The sequence below is a fragment of the Cryptosporidium hominis genome (genome assembly GCF_000006425.1).
Source record: "Cryptosporidium hominis TU502 chromosome 4 CHRO014120, whole genome shotgun sequence".
Classification (NCBI taxonomy): Eukaryota; Apicomplexa; class Conoidasida; order Eucoccidiorida; family Cryptosporidiidae; genus Cryptosporidium; species Cryptosporidium hominis.
This window is the reverse complement of record NW_667388.1, coordinates 686-22,307: the sequence shown is the minus strand read 5'-3', so window position 1 is coordinate 22,307 and position 21,622 is coordinate 686. Positions and strand designations below refer to the sequence as shown.

The 21,622-nt window shown below is 32.1% G+C and overlaps 11 protein-coding genes across 11 annotated transcripts; 3 read left to right on the top strand and 8 right to left on the bottom strand.

Moving 5' to 3' along the window:
• The first annotated feature begins 356 nt into the window (after positions 1 to 356).
• Chro.40315 (hypothetical protein) lies at positions 357 to 1,493 on the top strand. Its single annotated transcript, XM_662295.1, has 1 exon — positions 357 to 1,493. The coding sequence occupies one exon, from the start codon at positions 357 to 359 to the stop codon at positions 1,491 to 1,493; it is 1,137 nt and encodes a 378-aa protein (XP_667387.1).
• A 248-nt stretch (positions 1,494 to 1,741) lies between these two features.
• Chro.40314 (ethanolaminephosphotransferase) lies at positions 1,742 to 3,028 on the bottom strand. The annotated part of the gene is made up of 1 exon (XM_662294.1): positions 1,742 to 3,028. The coding sequence occupies one exon, from the start codon at positions 3,026 to 3,028 to the stop codon at positions 1,742 to 1,744; it is 1,287 nt and encodes a 428-aa protein (XP_667386.1).
• A 257-nt stretch (positions 3,029 to 3,285) lies between these two features.
• Positions 3,286 to 4,368, top strand: Chro.40313 (DnaJ). Its single annotated transcript, XM_662293.1, has 1 exon — positions 3,286 to 4,368. The coding sequence occupies one exon, from the start codon at positions 3,286 to 3,288 to the stop codon at positions 4,366 to 4,368; it is 1,083 nt and encodes a 360-aa protein (XP_667385.1).
• Positions 4,369 to 4,374: 6 nt separating this feature from the next.
• On the bottom strand, positions 4,375 to 6,048 carry Chro.40312 (hypothetical protein). Its single annotated transcript, XM_662292.1, has 1 exon — positions 4,375 to 6,048. One exon carries the CDS (start codon positions 6,046 to 6,048, stop codon positions 4,375 to 4,377), a length of 1,674 nt encoding a protein of 557 aa, XP_667384.1.
• A 209-nt stretch (positions 6,049 to 6,257) lies between these two features.
• On the bottom strand, positions 6,258 to 6,458 carry Chro.40310 (hypothetical protein). The annotated part of the gene is made up of 1 exon (XM_662291.1): positions 6,258 to 6,458. One exon carries the CDS (start codon positions 6,456 to 6,458, stop codon positions 6,258 to 6,260), a length of 201 nt encoding a protein of 66 aa, XP_667383.1.
• Positions 6,459 to 6,762: 304 nt separating this feature from the next.
• Chro.40309 (hypothetical protein) lies at positions 6,763 to 8,052 on the bottom strand. Its single annotated transcript, XM_662290.1, has 1 exon — positions 6,763 to 8,052. The coding sequence occupies one exon, from the start codon at positions 8,050 to 8,052 to the stop codon at positions 6,763 to 6,765; it is 1,290 nt and encodes a 429-aa protein (XP_667382.1).
• Positions 8,053 to 8,179: 127 nt separating this feature from the next.
• Positions 8,180 to 9,046, top strand: Chro.40308 (U3 snoRNP protein IMP4). The annotated part of the gene is made up of 1 exon (XM_662289.1): positions 8,180 to 9,046. One exon carries the CDS (start codon positions 8,180 to 8,182, stop codon positions 9,044 to 9,046), a length of 867 nt encoding a protein of 288 aa, XP_667381.1.
• Positions 9,047 to 9,069: 23 nt separating this feature from the next.
• Chro.40307 (interaptin) lies at positions 9,070 to 12,030 on the bottom strand. Its single annotated transcript, XM_662288.1, has 1 exon — positions 9,070 to 12,030. The coding sequence occupies one exon, from the start codon at positions 12,028 to 12,030 to the stop codon at positions 9,070 to 9,072; it is 2,961 nt and encodes a 986-aa protein (XP_667380.1).
• Positions 12,031 to 12,380: 350 nt separating this feature from the next.
• Positions 12,381 to 16,967, bottom strand: Chro.40306 (ATPase). Its single annotated transcript, XM_662287.1, has 1 exon — positions 12,381 to 16,967. The coding sequence occupies one exon, from the start codon at positions 16,965 to 16,967 to the stop codon at positions 12,381 to 12,383; it is 4,587 nt and encodes a 1,528-aa protein (XP_667379.1).
• Positions 16,968 to 17,143: 176 nt separating this feature from the next.
• Positions 17,144 to 17,377, bottom strand: Chro.40305 (ENSANGP00000016613). The annotated part of the gene is made up of 1 exon (XM_662286.1): positions 17,144 to 17,377. The coding sequence occupies one exon, from the start codon at positions 17,375 to 17,377 to the stop codon at positions 17,144 to 17,146; it is 234 nt and encodes a 77-aa protein (XP_667378.1).
• A 256-nt stretch (positions 17,378 to 17,633) lies between these two features.
• On the bottom strand, positions 17,634 to 19,589 carry Chro.40304 (nitric-oxide synthase (NOS)). The annotated part of the gene is made up of 1 exon (XM_662285.1): positions 17,634 to 19,589. The coding sequence occupies one exon, from the start codon at positions 19,587 to 19,589 to the stop codon at positions 17,634 to 17,636; it is 1,956 nt and encodes a 651-aa protein (XP_667377.1).
• Positions 19,590 to 21,622: the final 2,033 nt, after the last annotated feature.

Below are 21,622 nucleotides of genomic sequence, written 5' to 3'. Positions count from 1 at the left end.
TTTTATGCATGTTAAAGATGAAAATAAAGCTATTGATCATACTTTTCGGAATTTTCAAATCTAATGTTCGAAAAAGAGAAAATTCAAACATTTTTTGCTATTTTTGCAAAGATAATAATTTTTGTTTCTAAAAATTTTCATTGAGTTAATTTCACCCTAATGTTAAAACATTTGATAAATGATAACGCCCAATGAAAAGATATTTTATTAATACTAAGAGTGAAACTAATCGCTATCCAATGACTTGCATTTAATTTGATTTATTTTATCCAAACTGATCTCTGGAGCATTATCTAATTCGCCATTTATTGTAATTTATTGCGCCATAGACAATTTTTGGAAACTTATGTAAATTAATGGTGGCTCAAGGTAAGCTTATACATTTTGAGGTTGAACCTGTAAAACACGGTGAAGAGATTGAGGAGAATTCTAACATTAAGTTTGAGGACATCCCGGTTGAGTGCACCTGCCCATTTTGTAAGGAAGATATCGTTACACAAGTGGAATTAGAAAGCTCATGGTTTACTTACATCACCTCGGTTGCCTTATTTCTAATAATTGGTTGGATCAGTTGTCCAATTTTGCCTTTAATCTGGACTCTAATTCAGGATTCGGTTCATACCTGTCCGAGATGCCTAAATAAAATATCCAGGAACAGACGTATTAAATGCCCTTCAATTAAATCTGAGATAATGACGCTGAAGTGTGGGAGTTGTGCAGTTGTCTTAACAAGAAGGTATGTAATTACTATATTTTTGATATTTTTTACAATAATTGTTTTTACCACGCTTCGAACATTGTTAAAAATATATGGTTTGCCTGATATTGAACATGGGCCTCCTATAGAAAATTCATGGATGATGTTCATCGAATCATGCGGTGTTAAATCGTATTTGGGAAATCCTATTCGTGCAGTTAGAGAATTCGAGGATAGCTACCAGTATAAGACAGTCTCTTGGACAGGAAGAGTAATAAAGGTTCAAGAAGGGTTTTGGAAAAAGCATTTTATTTATATAGGTATGAACCCACCGCAGATTGTAACTAATTCTGGCAATCCAATACCAGATCTTGGACTCACGTTCAATGAGGATTTATTGCCCCAAATTTCTAAAATTAAACCCGGGGATCTTTTAGACTTTAATGCTACTTTGGTAGAATTTGGTAAACGTGGGCACCCTCATTTTGGTCAAATGTGGAATTTTACAAAGTTGGATGATGAGTTCAATATGATAGATATCCTTCTACCGAGACAGAAGAGCTTACTTCTCATGATACCACTCATTGAAATGATGAATCAATTATCGGAACAACTTTCAAAGCCTATAGGTTCAGAAGACCAAGATAAACATTCAAGTGGACATGAAGGTATTTTAAATTCAAATATACAAGATATTAGCGAGTTTGATATAGCGAAAAGGTTTCATGACGAAACCTACAGACTACCAGAGTCAAGTTCCAGTTCAATAGACGAGTCTGAAAAAATTGACAAGTAATTTATGTACTTTTAATTTCATCTGTGGTTTAATGCCAAACTTCAAAATAAAATTATTTCGTAAGCTTGACCAGAAAACCTTATTAATAAAACCCTTTAAATATAGAGAAAATAATATTAGACAAAAACACAAGGGTTACAATAATCACTTAAGTGTTGTATTATCAGTCTAATAGTATATCGTTAGAAAGTTTGGATTTAGTTAAGGCGAAAGTCGGAAGTGATAACGAATTCTGAGTTAATTTTTATTTAATTACGATGATTCTTCTTAAATGAACGCGATATAGATAGTTTAAGTTTTGAACTTATATCCTCTGCTCGATTATTTGAGAAATTATTAGCTGTAGCTTTATGAGAAGTATTTTTTTCCGCACTATTGCCATTTGGGATTTTTGTAGAGATTAGAGAAATATTTAAATGATGACAAATTGAATTGATAATAATGGATACATAGTCTATCGTATATATTATATTCCATAATGCTACAATTAGTAATATTACTTGTGAGTCAAAAAACTTGCCGAATATATTTCTCCCAAATAAAAGAAATACCGAAGAAGTATAAAAGGGGAGTGCTGGCCAATGTACATAAGGTAATTCTTCGAGTGTAAATGATGATACGTTCATTCTGAGTGCAACAATTGAACTGCTTGTAGTCAAAATGAACATAGTCATAATTGGGAATTTTTTGTATGTGTTCGAACTTAAGAATAGAAATTGGAACGTTAAATGGCACAATACACCACAAATTTCCAAAGATGCGACTTTTTTTGAATTTCTGCTTCTACACTCACCCAGGCCTGACAGAATATCATTTATTAGTGTAATGAAACCTGTAGCAATAATAGATAATATTATTAAATCAATTGTCGAAATATTGAAGAATAAATTCTTAAATAAAATATTAAAACCATTTGTTGAAGAATAGACTGTAAAAAACATCACGATCAACTGGCTTTCTGTTACTCCTAAATAATCTGAGGACGAGCACCGAAAAATCTTACAGTGACACTCCAACCAAATAAATGAGAACATTTTAAACTGAACTATAGACAAAAAAATAAAGAATTTATAACTCCATCCCATCTTGCAACATGCACAAAATATTGTTGAAAAAAAAATAGTTGTGTATGAATCAAGTCCATGATCAAGCAGTTGCCCTAAGGGTGAGCTAATCTTCAGTCTTCTTGCATGTTTTCCATCAGCTGCATCAAAAGTCTGATAAAGAAACAAAAGTAGGGATATGAATAATGAGAGATTTAAAGGAATTGCACTATCTAGCATTGGACAAGTCATCATTGTTAATAACATTGCAATAAGAGAACATAAAAACCCGAATATAGTCAACAAGTTAGGAGAGATACATTCTGGGATTTGGTATGCAAAGAACTCCCAAAAAGGATTCATTGCATAATCTAAAAATGTAACCCCCCCACTCTTATAGCTGTATTCTTTTATGTTTTTCAGCCCTACTTCACTAATAAAACTTCCGAATAAGCCCACATGAGTTATTTTCTCTTTTGAACTACTAGCCATTATGAAATTTAGCTTCAACAGTTCAAACTTTTAATTATTTTCCAGGAGTTTTCAATGATTTATATATTTGTAGTTTAGCAAATTATTCTTCTATGCCATATAAAAAAAGAACATCATATTGGAATGGGAATATTTAATTGCTATACAAAAATACTCAATTTCCATTATATTGTAAGTGAGGGGAAATTGGTGGGGGAAAGATGGAACAATAGGCGCATAATTATAATAAGAAATCAGTTCAGCTTATAGGATAGGAAATGAGAGGTTTATTAATATTTTTACTATTTCTATTTAAACTCTTTGATGGTACCTTTGGAAAGTCTTACTATGATATTTTAGGGATAAAAAAAAGTGCCAGTGATACAGAAATTAAGAAAGCATATAGACAAAAAAGCTTGAAATATCACCCAGACAGAAATCCGTCTCCGGATGCATCAGAGAAATTTAAGGAGATTGCAACGGCTTATGAGGTTCTAGTTGATCCTGAGAAAAGAGGCATATATGATAAATTTGGTGAAGATGGACTAAAACAACATCTCGAAGGCTTTCAATCTAATGATCCATTTGATCTTTTCTCAATGGGATTCGGAAATCTATTTGGAATGGGCTCAGGGAGAGGAGATGGTGAAAGGTATAGGGTTCCAGACTCGACATTCAAAATATTTATGACTCTTGAGCAGCTTTATTTCGGAGAAATGATCGCTATTTCATTTATCAGGCCCGTTTTGTGCATAAATGCAAATGATTGTTTAAAGAATAGGAGTGATTGTGCAGCTGCAGGGACAAAACTCTTTACTCAGCAGATGGGCCCTGGATTTATGGTCCAACATCAAGTTAATGACCCAACATGTGTTGCAAGGAAAAAGGGATGGGATAAAAATTGTAAGCAGTGCCCCAATGGGCCGACAGAACTAGAGACTGCAAAATTAACCGCATATATTGATCCAGGAATGTATTCTGGCGACAAAATCAGGTTTGAGGGCTCAGGAGAGCAAAAACTTAATCAGGAGCCTGGTGACTTTATCATTGTAATTTTTGAGGTTGAGAATAACAAATTTAAAAGGGTAGGGAATGACCTTCATACCAATATGGAAATTACCCTTGCTGATGCTTTGCTAGGGTTTAATCTTCCATTAAAGTATATTGATGGAAAAAATATAAATATTGAGAAGAATGACATAACTTCATTTGGAGATGTACTTAAAGTCAAGAATAAGGGAATGCCGATTCGTAATACAAATGAATATGGTGATTTATATGTAACATTAAAGTTCAAAATGCCATCAGAACTGAATGATGCGCAAAAGCAATTAATTAGACAGGCAATTCTAGATACTTAAATATAATTAATGAGTTCTACGGACACTAAATATTGCTGAAATGGAAGCCGTAAAACAACCAAGTGAGCAAATAAATGTAAGAAGTATAAAGACAGGCCTAGATAAGTACTTGTCGCAAATAAATATATATTTGAATAACTTCAAATATACTACAGCTGGAAAAACAAGGCAAATTATAGTTTCAAATAAACCAGTTGCAACTTCTACAAGCAACAACAAATCCTGTAAATTAGTTGCCAAAAATATCGAAAAAACTAGGAATAAGAATACAATAATTGCTCTTACCTTCGTATCCACAGATGTTTGTACCTCTGAGTCATTTCTCTGCTTATGAGTATTAATGGGGATTCTGTCCTTGTAAATATTATTTAATTTATTTTTGCCATTTTCCAGAGAATCTAGTACGGAGGCATCAAATATATTTGAGGTATCTGAAATTTTGTTCGTGTTTTTTTCATCAAGACTTAGAAAGCATTCGTGTCTTTCAATATTATCGAGTGTACTTGAGAGAGAGGAACGGCTATAGGTATTTGTAGATGAGCACGAAGATCCTTTAGTTGAAAACTGGTTGTACCCTACAGGCTCAGTTACAGTTGTGGATTGATGAGTTAATTTACTGTCAAAGATGTCATGTGAGTTCCCTTTAAGTGCTACTATAATATTTGATAATGATGAAATTGCAGCATGAAGCGAAAGAGTACAAGCTACTAAGTTAGATATACTCAAAAAAACTTTCGATAAAATGAGCAATTTACCTTCATTGCCATAGTTTAGTGCTACGCTCTGTAATGTTAGTTCTCCAAATGTTAGATAGGAAAATACTGTAATAACTGAAAATAATATAAAACTTGATATTGAAACAGTACTAGAAAGAGCAAGTATCCTGCTTGTTGTGGGGTTTAAAAGCTCATATGCAGAAGCGGGTGAGTTTTCATGATTAGAAAACGTAAAACAAGAAACAGTTAGCATCTTTATACACGGTAATAATTTAATATCTGCATTCCACCAAACAACCTTTCCGCGATCCAAGGATGCTCCAAAGTAAAAGTAATATTGAATGACTGTTATTGCAAATAGAAAACCTGCGATCAATGATAACCAGCTAATATGCCTAGTTGTTTGAAGCTCTTTTCTAAGAGAGAATGGGAACATAGCAGCTGCACAAAGTGTCATTAGAAATACTTGATTATACGAAATACCTGATGTAGTAAATTTGGTTGAAAATGGAGGGATAAGTTGTTCAATACATGAACACCAAATGATTAGAAAACATGGTAATGTAATAGCCATAGCAAAAAATATGGGTAGATTAACAAAAAATGCAATAATTTTTGCATTTACCGTCGGTTTATCGCTTTCTTTATTGTTATTTACCTGTTCTATTGTATCAGCTGAGCTCTTAAATAAAATAGCCTTCAAAAGAGTGTTTCCATAGTTATCTGCCGAAAGTAGAGCAGCTGATTTCATTAATACAAATTGAGTCATAAAGAGCACAAAACATGAAAAGAACATGATTAAAAGTCCAAGAATAATTCCGGTCTCTTTCATACACGAAGGAAGCAGTAAAACTGCTGAAGGTGAAATAGATGCCCAAAGAACAACCACATTTTGAGTTAAAGAACCTTTTTTTAAGTACTCATTCCCAAAAATAGATCTATTTGATGACCTTTTTTGTTCCATCGAATATTTTAAGCACAAGCTCTTTGTCTATTGATTTGTCGGTATTGCAAGGAGCGCTACTAGACACTTAACTATGCGAATGAGTTGTATTGCCGCCTGAATTCATTAAATATCAACTGGAGTGCGAAGAGAAAAATTAATTATTAATTGTGGATAAATTCGGCCTAAACTAGAATCTTGACTTACTTATAACTTTAATGCGCATTGCTCTAATAAATTTGGTAGCTTTCTATTTCTCTGCGAATTTCAATCACCAATTCTGATAATGTTTCTGGTTGTACGCCCAATTCTAATAGTTTAATTAAAATTAATATGGTTTCCTTATCTAATCCTGTGCTCAATAAGCTTGATATATCAGTTAGTGTTTCCAATACTTCTTGGTTAATCGTATTTCCACTTAATACCCTCATTTTAATAATAAAGATTTTAGTGTTAATTTTAAAAAAAGTATTTAAATTGAATAATTCTGGCGCAAGTAATTCTGAAAATGCCACGATTCCCCCACATGGTTGAAAGAAAGATTGCACATTGCGAAAAAAAAATCATTAAATGGGCTATCTGCTGGAAGTACAGCTATATTCTACTATATTTCTTATATATATGTATCGCTAAAACACAATAAATATAACACGTAATACAGACCATCGATATTGTTAAATATCAATCTTATACAATGCAATTTAGACTAATATAGATAAAGTTAACTATACAAATTCATACATCAAATTTCTTTGATACAACATCTTCTTGAGAAATATTCCAAAGGATTGTTGACTCACCTCCAAAAGCTACTATTGCCTTCTCATCCGGACAGCTTTTGCAAGTAAATAGCTTTCCTCCTTTGAGAGGCTTTTCAATGACGCATTCCTTCATATGAGACAAATCCCATACCTTAGAAATACCATCTAAATCACAGCTAACCAACATATTGGAAATAGATGTACAACAAATAGATGTGATCGGTTTTGAATTGTGGTTTGCTACAACTGAAAATCTACTTTTAGCACAGTTTTCAGAAAGCATTCTGATATCATACCCTGAAATTAGCCCATTTTCTGTAGAAATTATGACAGTATTTCCGTTATCATAAATGCCCGCACTGGGCAATACAATAGATTCTGGATCCCCATGCTCTTTGTTGTAATTTAGTAAAGCTTGACGGCCAACTGTTCTAATATCTATCAATTGTAGAGACCTGTTATAATCAGCAGCGATTAATATGTTGTTCTCAGAATGATGCCACTCTAAACATTGAACTTTATTTGTAGAATTAGAATAAGTGATAATGCAGGAACCTTCATTTAAATCCCAAAGCTTAATTGTTTCATCAGCAGACCCTGATGCTAATAACTTTGAATTTCCATTGTGTGCTGCCAAACTCATTACTGCATCAGAATGTCCTACATCACTATATAATGTCAATATAGGATCAATTGAATCGATAAAATCTAAGTTCCAAAGATTTACCTCGCCATTAAATGATCCGACTGCAACAATATTGTTTTTATTCTGAGACCCCAAAGAAATCCACTCTGAACAAAGGGGATAATCTCCAATAATGACATCATGATGCACGTAAAAACTTCCATCTTCAATTGAATATAAATATACCTGCAAGGTAGCAACATCATCTTCAATTGTAGTTGTTGCCAACAGTGAATCACCTGCTTTTATTTGTAGTGCTTCGTCATCAGAATCAATAAATTGATCCTGTTTCATATTTGGGTCTTTACCAAATTTAGATAAGCCTCTCTCAACTGTATGAAAAAAGTTTTCACCATAAAAAGAAAAATCCCTACTATGTTTGTCATCTCTACCAGATGTATTCAAGTTTGTGTCAATAATAGTCTTTGTTTGATTATTTATTTCATGCTCGATATTGTGACTAACAAAATATTGTTCAACATCTTCGTCGTTCATGGTATAATGAGCATTTTTAATAGGGATTTCCTTCGCGTATCCTCTTGGAACCCACGAAAGTGAGCTTACTGCATTACAATCCATTAAATAAAGAAATTGAAGAAAATGTCAAAAATACTTTTTCAATCTCCCGCTTTGTCTCCAATTTGCGGCGTTAACATGCTAGATTCCAAAAAAAAAAAATTTAAAAAATAACTGTGCAAATATATCGATGTTAAGAAGAAACGCACGACAAAGAAAAGAATACATTTCTAGGAAAGGTTTAGAAAGAGTTGAAAAGAACGTATTCGAAAGGAGCGTTCGTTTTAAGGAGGCTCTGGACGAAGGAAGGCAAATTCCGACAGAATATAAGAATGTTTCCGATAAGATTGTTGCAAATATTGACCTTTTTGATACATCAATCGATCCTAAATCTATTGTTGATGATGAATATTCTTTATCTGGGTTATATGAACCAAAAATACTAATTACAACATCTAGAAGCCCGAGTAGTAGGCTGTTACAATTTGTTAAGGAACTAAATTTGGTAATACCTAATAGTTTTAGAATAAACAGAGGTGGCTATGTTTTAAATGATTTCGGGGACTTGTGCCGATCAAACGGAGCTACAGACTTAGTAGTTGTACATGAACATAGAGGAGAGCCTGATGGCTTAATTATCTCACATTTTCCTCATGGACCAACTGCATATTTTGCCATAAGTGATGTAGTGTTAAGGCATGATCTCTCGATCAAACCATCAGCCATGTCTCAAAGTATTCCCCACTTGATTTTTCAAAATTTTAATTCTACTCTTGGGTTAAGAGTGTCTGATATTTTAAAACATTTATTTCCGAAACTAAAAAACACATCTCAAAGAGTCATTTCATTTGTAAATGTCAATGATAATATTATTTTCCGTCATTTTAGTTGGGATAAAGATATGACTGACAAATCAGAAGAGATTCAACTGAACGAGATTGGTCCCAGATTTATTCTTAGGTTATATAAAATAGAACTTGGGACTTTAGAGATGAAAAACTTATCAATAGAATGGGCACACAGACCATTTTTTAATAAAAAAAAAACTTCTTTGTGACTTATATTTGCTATAAACGCTATTTAAATTTTTTTTTCTATCCACATCATTCTTTCTTTTGCTGCGGCATTTCTTATTTTATGAGCATTGTCAAGTATTTGTTTAGAAGCTTCTGCTTCAAGAACCCAGGCTCGGCTTATTTCTGTTATTTTATTTGAAAGCTCATTGTCTATTTCAATCTTCGACTTGTTTTCTGAATTCACTATCTTAAGTAGCTCTCTAGACGAAATACCCATATTTTCAAGGTCACAAAAAAGAGTTAGTACTATTTCTGATATGCTCTTTTCACCATTTCTAATCAAAATCTCCTCAAGGCTCTTGAGTTTATTTGAAAGGTCTTTAAATCTTTCAGTTTGTGAAATTATGTCAATATACGCCATTTCGCATTGAGCAGATAAGGACGCTTCAACTTGGAAAAAATCACTACATTCTATTATAGGTGTATTTAAGAATTTGTCATTAAATATATTTTGATCAAGACTAAAATAATCATTCTCTGTTTTTAATACACTATAATTACTTGGTGGAGCAGTTGTACTTTGTATTTGGTGTAACTCAACTTGATTAATGCAATTTTCAGTATCCAGTAAATCAACTTCCGAATTCTGTTTTAAAATATGTTTAATAAAACTTCTAATATTGCTCTCTTCATGATAATCAATAATTTTACTGCTTCCCAATTCTTGTAGCGCTGACAGCTCCTTTGAGAGAATTTGGATTGAGTTTTCAAATTGCTTTTTACTAACCTCTGCAGCTTCTTTTAATGAATTAACTTCACTGTTTAACGATATTTTCTCATAAATTAGTTCTTGTATCATCTTTTTTTGGTGGATCATTTCTTCAAGCAAGTTTTCATTTTCAATACAAATATTTCTTTTTGATTCTTCGATTGCATGAATTTCACGTTTAAATTTTTCATTTAGCTGGTTTTCTAATAAATTAATTTTATTTAAAGATTCACTTTCAAAGCGGCTAACTGTCTCTTTTAACTCATCCTTGAGTTTGTTTATTTGCAAATCTTTCTGCACTAATTCCTTCTTCAACTCGTTGTATTCCTTTGATACCTTTTCCAAAGATTCTTTTTTTTCAATTTCGATTATGCATCTATTATTAAGTTCTTTATGAATCTCAAATCTTTCATTTTCCATTTTCGAACAATTTATTTCAAGTTCTGTTATCTTGTTCCTTAAATTATTATTAGATAACTTTTCGTTTTCTAAATTATTCGTAATTTTTTCATAATCCTTTTTTAATGATTCAATTTCGATCTCTTTCTTTCTATTTAAATGAAATTGGCTTGAGAGTGCGTCATTTAATTCCTTATTTTCTCTATTCATCGACTTTATTTTTTCTCTAAAATTTTCCAATTCATATTTAGAATCTTTAAGTGATTGCTTTGTTTCATTCAGTTCGACATATGCTTGTCCGAGTCTACTTAAAGAATTATTAAATTCCAATGACTTTGCATTCAATTCATGCTTACAAGATTGCAATTCCGATTCTAATTCCAAAATTCTAGTTTTTGTCTTTTTTTCTTCTTCAATCCCAAGTTCAATCTTAATTTTCCAATTATTTATTTCAGATTGCAATGAACAATTTTTTTCTTCAAGCTCTCCAATTCTTTCTTTATAGTTTTCTAGTATTGACTGCAAAATACAATTTTCTCGAATTTTTTTATCTAAACATGTTTTATTTTCTTTATAACTTGCATTTAATTTACTGTTCTCATCAGATAACTGTGAAATATTCTTATGTAGCAACTCTTCTCTGTCTCTTTTATCCTTTAGTAAATCTTTTAAAAATTTCAATTCATCGTTTAGTGTCCTGTTTTTATTGTTAACTAGGTATTTTGAACCGTCAATCTTCTCAATTATTCCCATACTCTTAAGCTGAGACATAAATTTGTCAAATTCACTCGACTGTTCTTTTGCTTTCTTTAGTTCAGATTTTGTTTGTTCGTGTTCATCCTTGATTTTTTCTACGAAAGACTTAAGATCATTGTTCTCTTTTTCTAAATTATATAAACGAGTACTCATTTCTTTTTCGAATAATCTCTTTTCTTTAAAAATAGTATCATATTTTTCACTCAAATCTTTATTTTCAACATTTAATGTGTCAATTGAACCATTTAGTTTAACTATTAGTGTGTCTTTCTCCCTTAAACTACTTTTGTACTTAAAATTTATATTGTGTATTGATTTTAGTTCATCAATCAATTTAGCTACAATAGCCTTCTCTTCTTCAATATGGCAAATCATTTCTGATTTAAGTTGTTGATATAAACTTCTAATATATACTTGAACTTCTTCTGTTTGCTTGATTCTTTTCAAAATCCTCATTAAATTAAATTTAAAGTGTTGTGCAATTGAATGAGTATTGAACACATTTTTTCGGCTATCAATAGTATTCATACGTAGAATTGGTACGGATATAGGTTGAATTCCATTTTTTTGACTGTAATCAATAGATTCAATATTGTTGACATAATATTCCAGTTGGCCAGAAAAGCCTAAATTTTTTTCTTCCAAATAGCTATTCGAAATTAAGTTGTCTTTTGGCTGATCAAGTTCAGTTGAATTATATCCCACAATTTCAAGGCCATTTGGGATAAAACAGAATTGGTTAGATCTTGAATTTTGATTAAAGACAACTTTTTTCAATACTTCTACATCTTTTTGTAAAGATTGTCCTTCCTTAACTGTCTGAGCCAACTCCTTAAGTAGGTCATTAGTCGTTTTTGGATTTTCAGTCAAAAGCATCGAATTATCTTCAATATTTAATTTTCGATTTTTTTTTCTTGATTTGTTAGACGTATGTACATTCTCATCCAATTCTGATTTTATGTTTCGAGTAGGTGTACCAGATAACTTTTTTTTTTCAAGTGACTCATTGAATTTAGTTTCGTGGCTCAGACTTAGCTTTGGATCGCTTACATGCGATTTTAATATAAAATCAAAAAATTCTTCATGCGCAGATTTGTACATGTGTTAATAATACTTATATGCAATAATTTTTTAATACATGCACGTGGAGTCAAGCCCCCACAAAATTCGGCGCCGAAGAGGCGGCAATCGGTTCCCGCCACCAAACTTTAACTCGAATAATCTCATACTCCCTACAATTAAATGAGCAATTACATGTAATCTTACACATTTAGTTTGATTGCATTTTTATATACCAATTAGTGCTGTAATTACTTACAGGATATTAACTAAGCTGTATGGCTATTTTCTCATTTGGATAATTTTTTAAAATAGATGTGCTACGTAATTATAAAACAGTGATTTAACTAAATTCTCCTTAAGTAAATTTTAAATATACAAAATCTAATAAACTAAGTACTTTCAAATTGCTCAGATCTAGTAATCCAATTTACATCTCTCTCAGCTAGTAACTTTGCCCTTATTCTTCTTCTTTCGACAATTCTTCGGTATAGAGGCTTAGGCACTAATTCATCAAATGCCATATTCAGAAATCCCGCACCAATAGCTAGAATGTAAAGCCACCAATATATTGTATGAGTTCCAAAAATTTGTTGTAAGCCAGGCGTGAACGTTACAATCAGTGTGCTACTAGCGCTTAAGCTACAAGCAAAATGAAGCCATGGATTGTTAAATAGAGGTTTTGTAAACCAATCCCAAGTTCTAACAGTATACGCTCGTAGCATTTCACAGAATACAGCAGCAATGAAAGAGGCAGTCCTGCCTCTTATTGTACCGAAAGCAACCAAATCAATATACTCGTCATTTGTGATCTTCTGTTGAGGAATGCACCAACCATGTTTCCCAGCTACGCAAGAAATTCCCAATCTCTCCGCTTTTTCGTATAAACCTTTAACATATGGAATTTCAGAAGGTGAGAGTGTTGAATTTAACTTTCCTTTAGTAACACCTAAGATTTGTTCCATGCTGTTTGTTAAAGGGTTATAAAAATCAATATTTGTTACCCATCCGGTTTTTTCTAAGTCAATTAAATTTAATCTCCATTCATTAGTTTGGCAGAAGTATCTATTATTTGAATCATGGAGACAAAGTGATTCAATCGCATTCCTTTGAAAAACTCCTAAAGATGTATACATTGAAATTATCAGTACAGAAAGGACGCAAATAGCCTCGAAGATTGCATGAGGAATATTTCCAAATATCCACCAGTCTCTTGTCATAATTGGGCTTTTTTTTGGTCTGGGAGGAACTTTCATCATATTTGGATCTGGGGGATCAACGCTGAGTGCTACTGCAGGCCCACCATCTGACATTAAGTTTAAAAACAGTATTTGAAGTGCAGCTATTGGAATGGGAAGTTGTGCTGCAATTGCAATTGATAAATAAATTATTTCTCCAATATTCGTCCCAAGTAAAAATGCGACAAATTTCTGTACATTTGAATATATTTTCCTCCCCTCCTCAATTGCATTTACTATAGTCACAAAGTTATCATCAAGCAAAACCATTTCAGAAGCACCCTTTGCAACCTCAGTACCACTTATCCCCATCGCAACTCCAATATCAGCAGCTTTTAATGCAGGCGCATCATTTACGCCATCCCCTGTCATTGCAACAACCTCCCCCTGCCTTTGAAGTGAACGAACAATCGCTATTTTATCTTCTGGTTGAGCTCTACAAAATACGCTTACAGATGAAACAATCTTATCAAATAACTCATTTGATAAATGCGGTCTAGAAGCATCACCGTTCTCATGCAATTGGTTACAAATAATAGACCCAGATGTTGCATTATGTAAGTCTGCACTACTTTCGTAACTATTGTTATATTCACGTTCATCTGCAAGTAATCCAATTGACCTTGCAATTGCACATGCTGTTGGTTGTTGATCTCCTGTAATCATAATTACTCTTACACCTGCTTCACAGCACTTGGTGATTGCCTTCTCAACTCCAGGCCTGGGAGGATCAAGAAATCCTATCAGCCCCAAAAGAGTAAGTTCATTTTTGTCTAAAACATATTGTAACCTTTTATCGCTGCATTCTTCTGCGACTAAATCAAAAAAATCTTCACTAGTTAATGGGAGAATTGCAATTCCTAGAACTCTCAAAGCTTCCCCACTCAAAATTTTATTCGTGTTTTCTATTTCAAAGATTTCCTTTGGATTTATTTTTTCCGAATAATCTATATGAACCATTGGTTCTTCATTTTTCCAATCTGTATTAAGCATGAAACCTATATGTTTAACAATTCTGTCAGGGGCACCTTTTAATATTGCAACATGAGTGTAAACGCCAGAATCAAGGTTATCTACTGTCTTTGAATACCTCTGAGAATTAGAATTTGAAACTTTATTTTGAATATTAGTTTGTTTATTTGATTTTGAATCAGTATTTGAAAAAAATATATCTCCAAATTTGTTTGGTGTGGAAAGAGAATGCACAGTCATCATCATTTTTCTGGAAGAAGTAAATGGTACTTCTACAGAAGGGACCCTTAAATACTCAACTTCATCTTCAATAACCAAATTTATCTTATTTTCTGTATTTACTCCATCAATTATATAATTTTTTAGTTTATTGCTGTCAGTGGAGTTCGAATTGAGTGCGCATTGAGTAGGAGAGCTACCAGAAGTAGCAACTTCAGTAGCAGGATTGTTCCCACTATTAATGATTTTAAAGTTCTGATCATTTAATTTCGAACGAATTAAATGACCACTTTTCTTTGTATTACTTTGTTTTGATTCATTATCTTGTTTCCTTGAGTCAAAAATTTTATTTTTTATTCCATAAGATGCTTTGGCTGCAGCTACAACTATCGCTCCTTCGCTCATATTTCCTCTGGTTTTCCATGAATTGCTTTCATTATCATACACTAAAGCAGTTCCGTAGCTGTTTAAGTATCCTGCTAAAAGCGCACTCCTAACATATTTAGTTTGGGGAAGATGGCTATTTAAAGGGTCCCCAAAGTCTTTACAAATTGAATTGTAATTAATGAATTTATATGGGATTCTGTCATCTGGAGGTATTTCAAAATTACTTTCAAAAATATGATTTTCTGTCATTTCTATTGTTTTGTTTTTATTAAAATGTATTAGGTTCATTATTTCTTCTTTAATATTTTGTGTAAGAGAAGATGACAAAAAAATTCCTCCATTTGGGTCGCTACCTCTTGTAGGGTAAAATGAGAAAACACAAGAGTTACTTTCTTGGTATTCAACAAAAGAAGGTGATTGCTCATTGCCTGTGGGAGATATATTTAATGTCTTGGTATTATTCCTACAGAAAGTAGCTAATTTAACTGCTGTCATTTTTCCTTCTGTTAACGTTCCAGTTTTATCACTACAAATAACTGAGCAGCACCCTAAAGTCTCAACTGCTGGTAGCTTTCTAATATTAGCTTTCCTTCTACACATTTCAGAGCACCCAATTGAAAGACATATTGTTACTACCATAGGTAAACCTTCTGGTATAGATGATACGGCAAACCCAACAGCAACAAGAATGATACCGAATACAGGGTTACTGTTCGGATGAGATGGATCTTTATAGTTTGTAAGCAAAGCCACAATTACTATTATTACCAATACGATTAATGACATAAATCCTATAAATCCTCCGAGCCTATTTAATCCGATTTGTAACGGAGTGCCACTATTTGAACCACCGCTTGCAAGTTTCAGTTGTTGCGCAATCCTCCCTATTTGTGTATTCATCCCGGTAAGTACAACAATTGCCTTGCCTGTTCCATTTGTAATTGCAGTTGACGCAAAGCAAATATTTGTTGGGAAAGGATTATTTGGATCAGGGCTGACCAAGTGCTTTGATACATCTTCCGATTCACCAGTAAGCAAAGCTTCATTACACTTAATTTCAGTAGCTTCAATTAACCTAACATCTGCGGGAACACTATCGCCAGTTCTCAACAATACAATATCGCCTGGGATTAAATTATATGCAGGTATTATATTTATGATTCCAGACCTTATTACTGTGCATTTTGGAGAAGATAAGTCCGCTAGTTTCGCAAGTGCATTAGATGCATTATTTTCCATATATGTTGCAAGGCTTGCGTTAATCAAAACGATAAATAAAATCCCAATTCCTTCAACCCATTCTTGAAACGCTAGTGAAACTATCCCTGCAACTAATAGCAATGAAACAACAAGCGATGTGAATTGGCTAAGGAAAATTCTCCAAATTGGTTCATGCTTTTCTTTCTGAAGTTTATTTGGGCCATATTTTTTTTCCATGAGCTCTATTGCTTTATCTTCATCAATCCCATCAATGATATTTGCAGATAGCTCGTTAATTAGCACATCTAATTCAATTTGACTCCAATAGTGTATTGGTTTCTGCGCTTCACTATATTCTAAAGTTTGTTCTAGTGCTTTTGAGACAAATTCTGGATCCCTTTTTCTTGCCTCTTCAATTGTATCTGGTAACATTTGAGTTGACATGCTTAGCTTATTAATAACCATATCTTGAACAGCCGTTTCATTATACTGCAAGTCAGGTATACTCGAAATAACATCAGAGCTTAATTGTTTTCCGAAGTAATTGTTCTCGTTTGAATTAACATAATGGTTCAGCAAGTTGCGACTAGCTAATAAATTTAACCTATTTTGAAGGAATTTCTGGGGATTAGGCGAGCAAGTTTCCGGATTTGGTTCCTCATCAGCTACTTCTGCGTGCAGTAAATGCCTTCCATTGGGCGTCATATCAACAAAAAAACTTGCACTTGAAATTGGAGATACAATTCTTGAAGAAGGGGATGAATTATTTCCTATACAATTATATGTAGCAATATTTGGTGAGTATGAGTTCACATCCTTTATAGAGGACTGAGAACTCATTTCAAGCAATTTTTCGTCCTTATTGAAGATGGAATGAAACGTATTTGAAGACTTTGTAGCCATAGAAGATTGAACAGTTTGATTTTGTATATTTGGTTCAAAAGAATCATCGCTTCCTATCATTAAATTTTCTAAGCAAAATTTTCAAGATTTAAATTAAATATTTCTGATAATTGCAGCGTGACAGATTATAGATTGGTTAGATCATACTCGAATTCGAGGAAGAAAATAATTTTTTTTCAAAAAAAAAAATTTAACCTAGCGCTAGAATGATTGGGTAAATTACAGGTTAAAAGTAATCACACCCATTTAGAAGATCTAACTCTCGAGGCTCTTGTTTCATTTCTGGGCCTTCCTCTATTTCCAAGCCTAGCAGTTTCTCTTTGAGTCATATCATCTTTTGCAGTATTTATATTTTCATCGCTAATTCTGATTAACTTGATGTTATTACCTCTAATATAACACTCAACCATCTTAAAAAAACCATTTCCATCTCTTGAATTACAAATAACGTTATTAAGTGCTAAGTTCATAAATCCATCTACGCCTGTTAGTATTCCAGAATATGTTTCTCCATTTTTTAGCTCTACCAACTAAATCAATTAAGTTTTTCGCTTAGATAGGAGTCAACTTACTATTGGCCTGTGATGAGCTGCCCTGATTACAGATAAAGGTAACTAAAAATATTGTCAAATGTTAACATCAATTTAAACAAGTTTCAACCTACCACCATATCGAAAAAAAACAAGAAAATGAACAAAGACAAAGAGACGCGGGATTCAATACAATTCAATTCCATGATTCTATAAAAATTCTACCTTCAACAAACATTTTTTTAATAATATTTCTCGAACGATTATTAGAAATGATCGATGCAACTTCATTTTTGATCCCTGAAACAAATTCCTTTTTCCCACAGATATATATTATTGAATCATTTTGATCAACAACCTTTAAAATTATGTGTTTATAAAAAGGAATTATGTCTTTAACGTATTTTTTTTGTGTCTTAGACAAAGCAAAGAATACTTCAGTTAATGCACCTATTCTTTTAAAGTCCTTAAGTTCGTCTTTATAAATTATTTCATTTTCTGTTCTGCATCCGTAAAATAAATACGCTGGCTTTATAATTTTTTTTTCATTAATTAAATATTTTCGTTCATGTAATAGTGCTCTAATAGGCGCAATACCACTCCCATGTGAAAACATCAGTGCAGATGATGCCACATTGTCTATATTGAGAGAAGATGACCTTATCATTCCTAGTACAGGCGAATTCAAATCAAATTCAAAAAGAAAACTTGAACACAATCCTTTGATAATTTTTTTGGAATTCTTTCTATTCGCCCCTTCGCTAATTATCTCATTCAATGGGGCAGGAATTTGGCCCTTAATGCACGTACTAATTGTTAAATCAATCATTGATGGTGAAGCGAGTGAGGAGGATGAAATTGAATAGCTCCTTGGATATTGTCTGATTCCAGTAAATTTAACAAACTTTTCTATTGGTATTGGAATAAGACTTTTCATAAAACGATTTATAAATAAATGAAAAGAAAACTCATAAGGATCCTTATTTTCATTAAAAAAACTTTCGTTGGAAATAAGCTCTCCTTCTATTGAATTTAAATAAGGAACAAATTGTAGCATTACTGAGTGAGGAGGTAAAGTCATAAGATCAAAATAATACTTTAGTATATGCATTAAAGAGCGATTATTAGGAAATGGGACACTGATATTTCTTCTCATGTTATTTATTGGCACAAATTCAACAGTAATATTTTTTAAATCTTCGATACTGTTTATTCCCAATACTTTGCTTGAAAAAAAAGCAATGTTTTCATCGAGGTTTGGTGGAAGTATATCGATAATATCAAATGTCTTATATTGTACTTTATCAGGAAGTTTAAGTTTTAAGTTAAAAATTTGTCTTTCAATGCCATCGATAGTTTTTGTTTCACATAATAATTCTCTGTTAATAGGCCAAAATTCTATTAGCTTGAAGTAACTTTCGGAAACGTGGCAATTCCCAGAGAGAGAGTGATTATAAAACGAGATTTCATTAATACTTTTCAATTTGCAAACAAATTCATCTTTTTTTCTCGTTACAGCTATACTGAAATGTTTGTTCAAATGTTCTTTTGAATCTGAAATTCCAAGCCTATTTAAAAATATATTGTTCCACCATGTTTTGAAATCAATCTCATTACCATTCACTTCGTCCAAGAGTGCAATTTCGCAATATTTCTCACCTTTAAGTGAAGAGATCAATTTATCAAGCTTAAAAGCCGCAGAATTAAAAGAGTATTCATATAAGGAGCTTCCAAGGCCAATAATAGTGTATTTGGTTCCTAAAAATATTTCATTCCCAGATTTTATCATTTTTGAAAGATAACGAATGAATTTCCTTGACGAAGCCGGAAAGTTCCCATTTCCGCATGTAGAAACTACGAAAACAAACACCGAATTATTACTATTTAAATACATGTTTTCTTCTAGTATCGAGTTTATCTCACGGACATTGGCTTCAATGCTTATTTCATCTAGTAGTTTCTTGAACAATTCTGATATTTTTCTTGAATTTCCCGTTTCCGTTGAGTAAAATATTGAGAAATTAGATGGGACATTATTTTCTATGTATTCAGAACTTAATTGGGCTAGTTTTTTCAGAACAAGAATGAATCCAATAGAAATGTTACATATTGAAAGATAGTTCAATACATTATTGATATAAAAAAAAGGCATTTTTGTTGAATTAGTCGTGCGGCAACTAAAGAAGTTATAGAATTTTAGCAGTAATAGTAATTAATGAAATAAGATGTTTTTTAATAAACTGTTTTGGCAACTAAACAAATATTCAATGTTTATTAATAAGTAAATGCCTCCACCACCTTTGCAAAATTATCGCAGCCTTTTCCCTTGTTTGCATAATGCCCCAAACTAAAACATGCAACGTTTCATTCCAATTTGAACGCCATTTCCTAAACGCTCTTTGAAGTATTATTGATGATTTGGTTTCAACCTCTGATTCTTGTGCCATTTTCCTAGTATAATAAAATCTTTTGATACGACGCAAGATACTGTTAAAATCTCTAATATTAATTTTTTTTTTCCAAATTAGTAACAATTAGATTTACAATGAAGGTATTTAAAAATAACTTGCCTCTGCTAATGATTATTGGTTCATCTAATATTAATTTAGACAAATTTTGAAATAAAAAATATAATCAGTACGAGTAATATTTATCCCAAAATATACGGATAAAATGAATTATAACAACCAGTGGCCACAGCAATAGAAATAAATGTTATAATTATATAATAATAATGATGATTAATAGTTAGCCACTTTAGGACTGTTGTAAAGTTTTCCATTTAATATATTGCAAAATATAAATAATAATTCATATCAATATTTACCCCCCCCCACATTAACTAACCGGAAGTTCATTTTGTATGCTTTATCTTAAAAAATAAAATAAATAGTTATCCGATTATTATGTATGAGGAATATTGAAATACTTGAAAATAACTGGATTAGTCATGATGCAGAGGATAATAACTCTAATAATGATTCTTTTTTGTTGAAGTGCATTAAAAGTGAAATAGAAACAATTATTAATGCGTTGGTTCATAATAATCATCATTTTTCTCAGATAAAATATTCAAAAGAAATAATATACTCATTTGAATTCCCTGTGATCTATCAGTTTCAATTGATACTAGAAGACATTGCTATTTCAAAAAAATTTATTATTGAAGAATGCAGTCTAGAACCATTTTTTGAAGTTATTCAATCTCCAGACTACGGAAGTCATGTAACAGCATCAGTCTTAAATGCCATTGATTCGTTTATTGTAAACAATGCAATTTTAATCGAAAATAAAAAAAGGTTTCTTGTCATAAATAAATTAATAGAAAGTATTCTTAATTGTAAGTTTGCTGCTTCGCATTTAGATACGGACGAAATTGCTCTTCAAAAGCTTTGTAATCTGTTGGTTAATCTGATTGGTTCACACTTTGGCGAGTACATCTTTTCAGAAAATTTAATAAAGAGCCTCTTAAAGTGTTTTCAAATTTCAAGACAGCCGAGGTCATCGCTTTTACTTCGGTCTTTGGGCGAGCAGGCAATCAAGAAGATTGTTACTATTGTATTTTCAAAATCAAAAGAATCTCAAAAAAATGAAAATTTCAGTTATGATATTTTGCTTATTAGAATAGTTCATTTTTTATCAGTTTTGACTTTTTTTGGACTTCCTAATACGAGTAGAGGTGATTTTAATACTTTGAATTCTTCAATTGATGATTTAGATGAATACATTTCGAAAATGATTAAGAAGACAATCCAAATAGGTGGAGTAGATAGCTCTACAAATCAAGAAGTCAGGAAAATGGGTCTTGAACTAATGAATATTGCAATTGAAAGTGGAGGAAAATTTCTTAATGGCTACCCTAAACTAATAGACAAAATAAGTAATAATTTATGTTTGGATATGCTTATAAGCGCAATAAAAGAGCCTTCAATGCTTCAGCTTACATTGAAATGCATGTTGAGTATTTTTACCAATTTTAGAAACAGTACAAAAACTCAGTTGGAATTTTGTTTAACTGCAATTCAATTGAGATTAGCTAATAACGGAGATGATTACATCGATTTGTTGCCTACGAATATCCCAGAAATACACATTTCATTAGAGCAAAGGGAATCTGCTTTAAATTCATTAATAGAAATATGCAAGTATCCTCAATTCATAGTCGAAATTTTTCAAAATTACGAC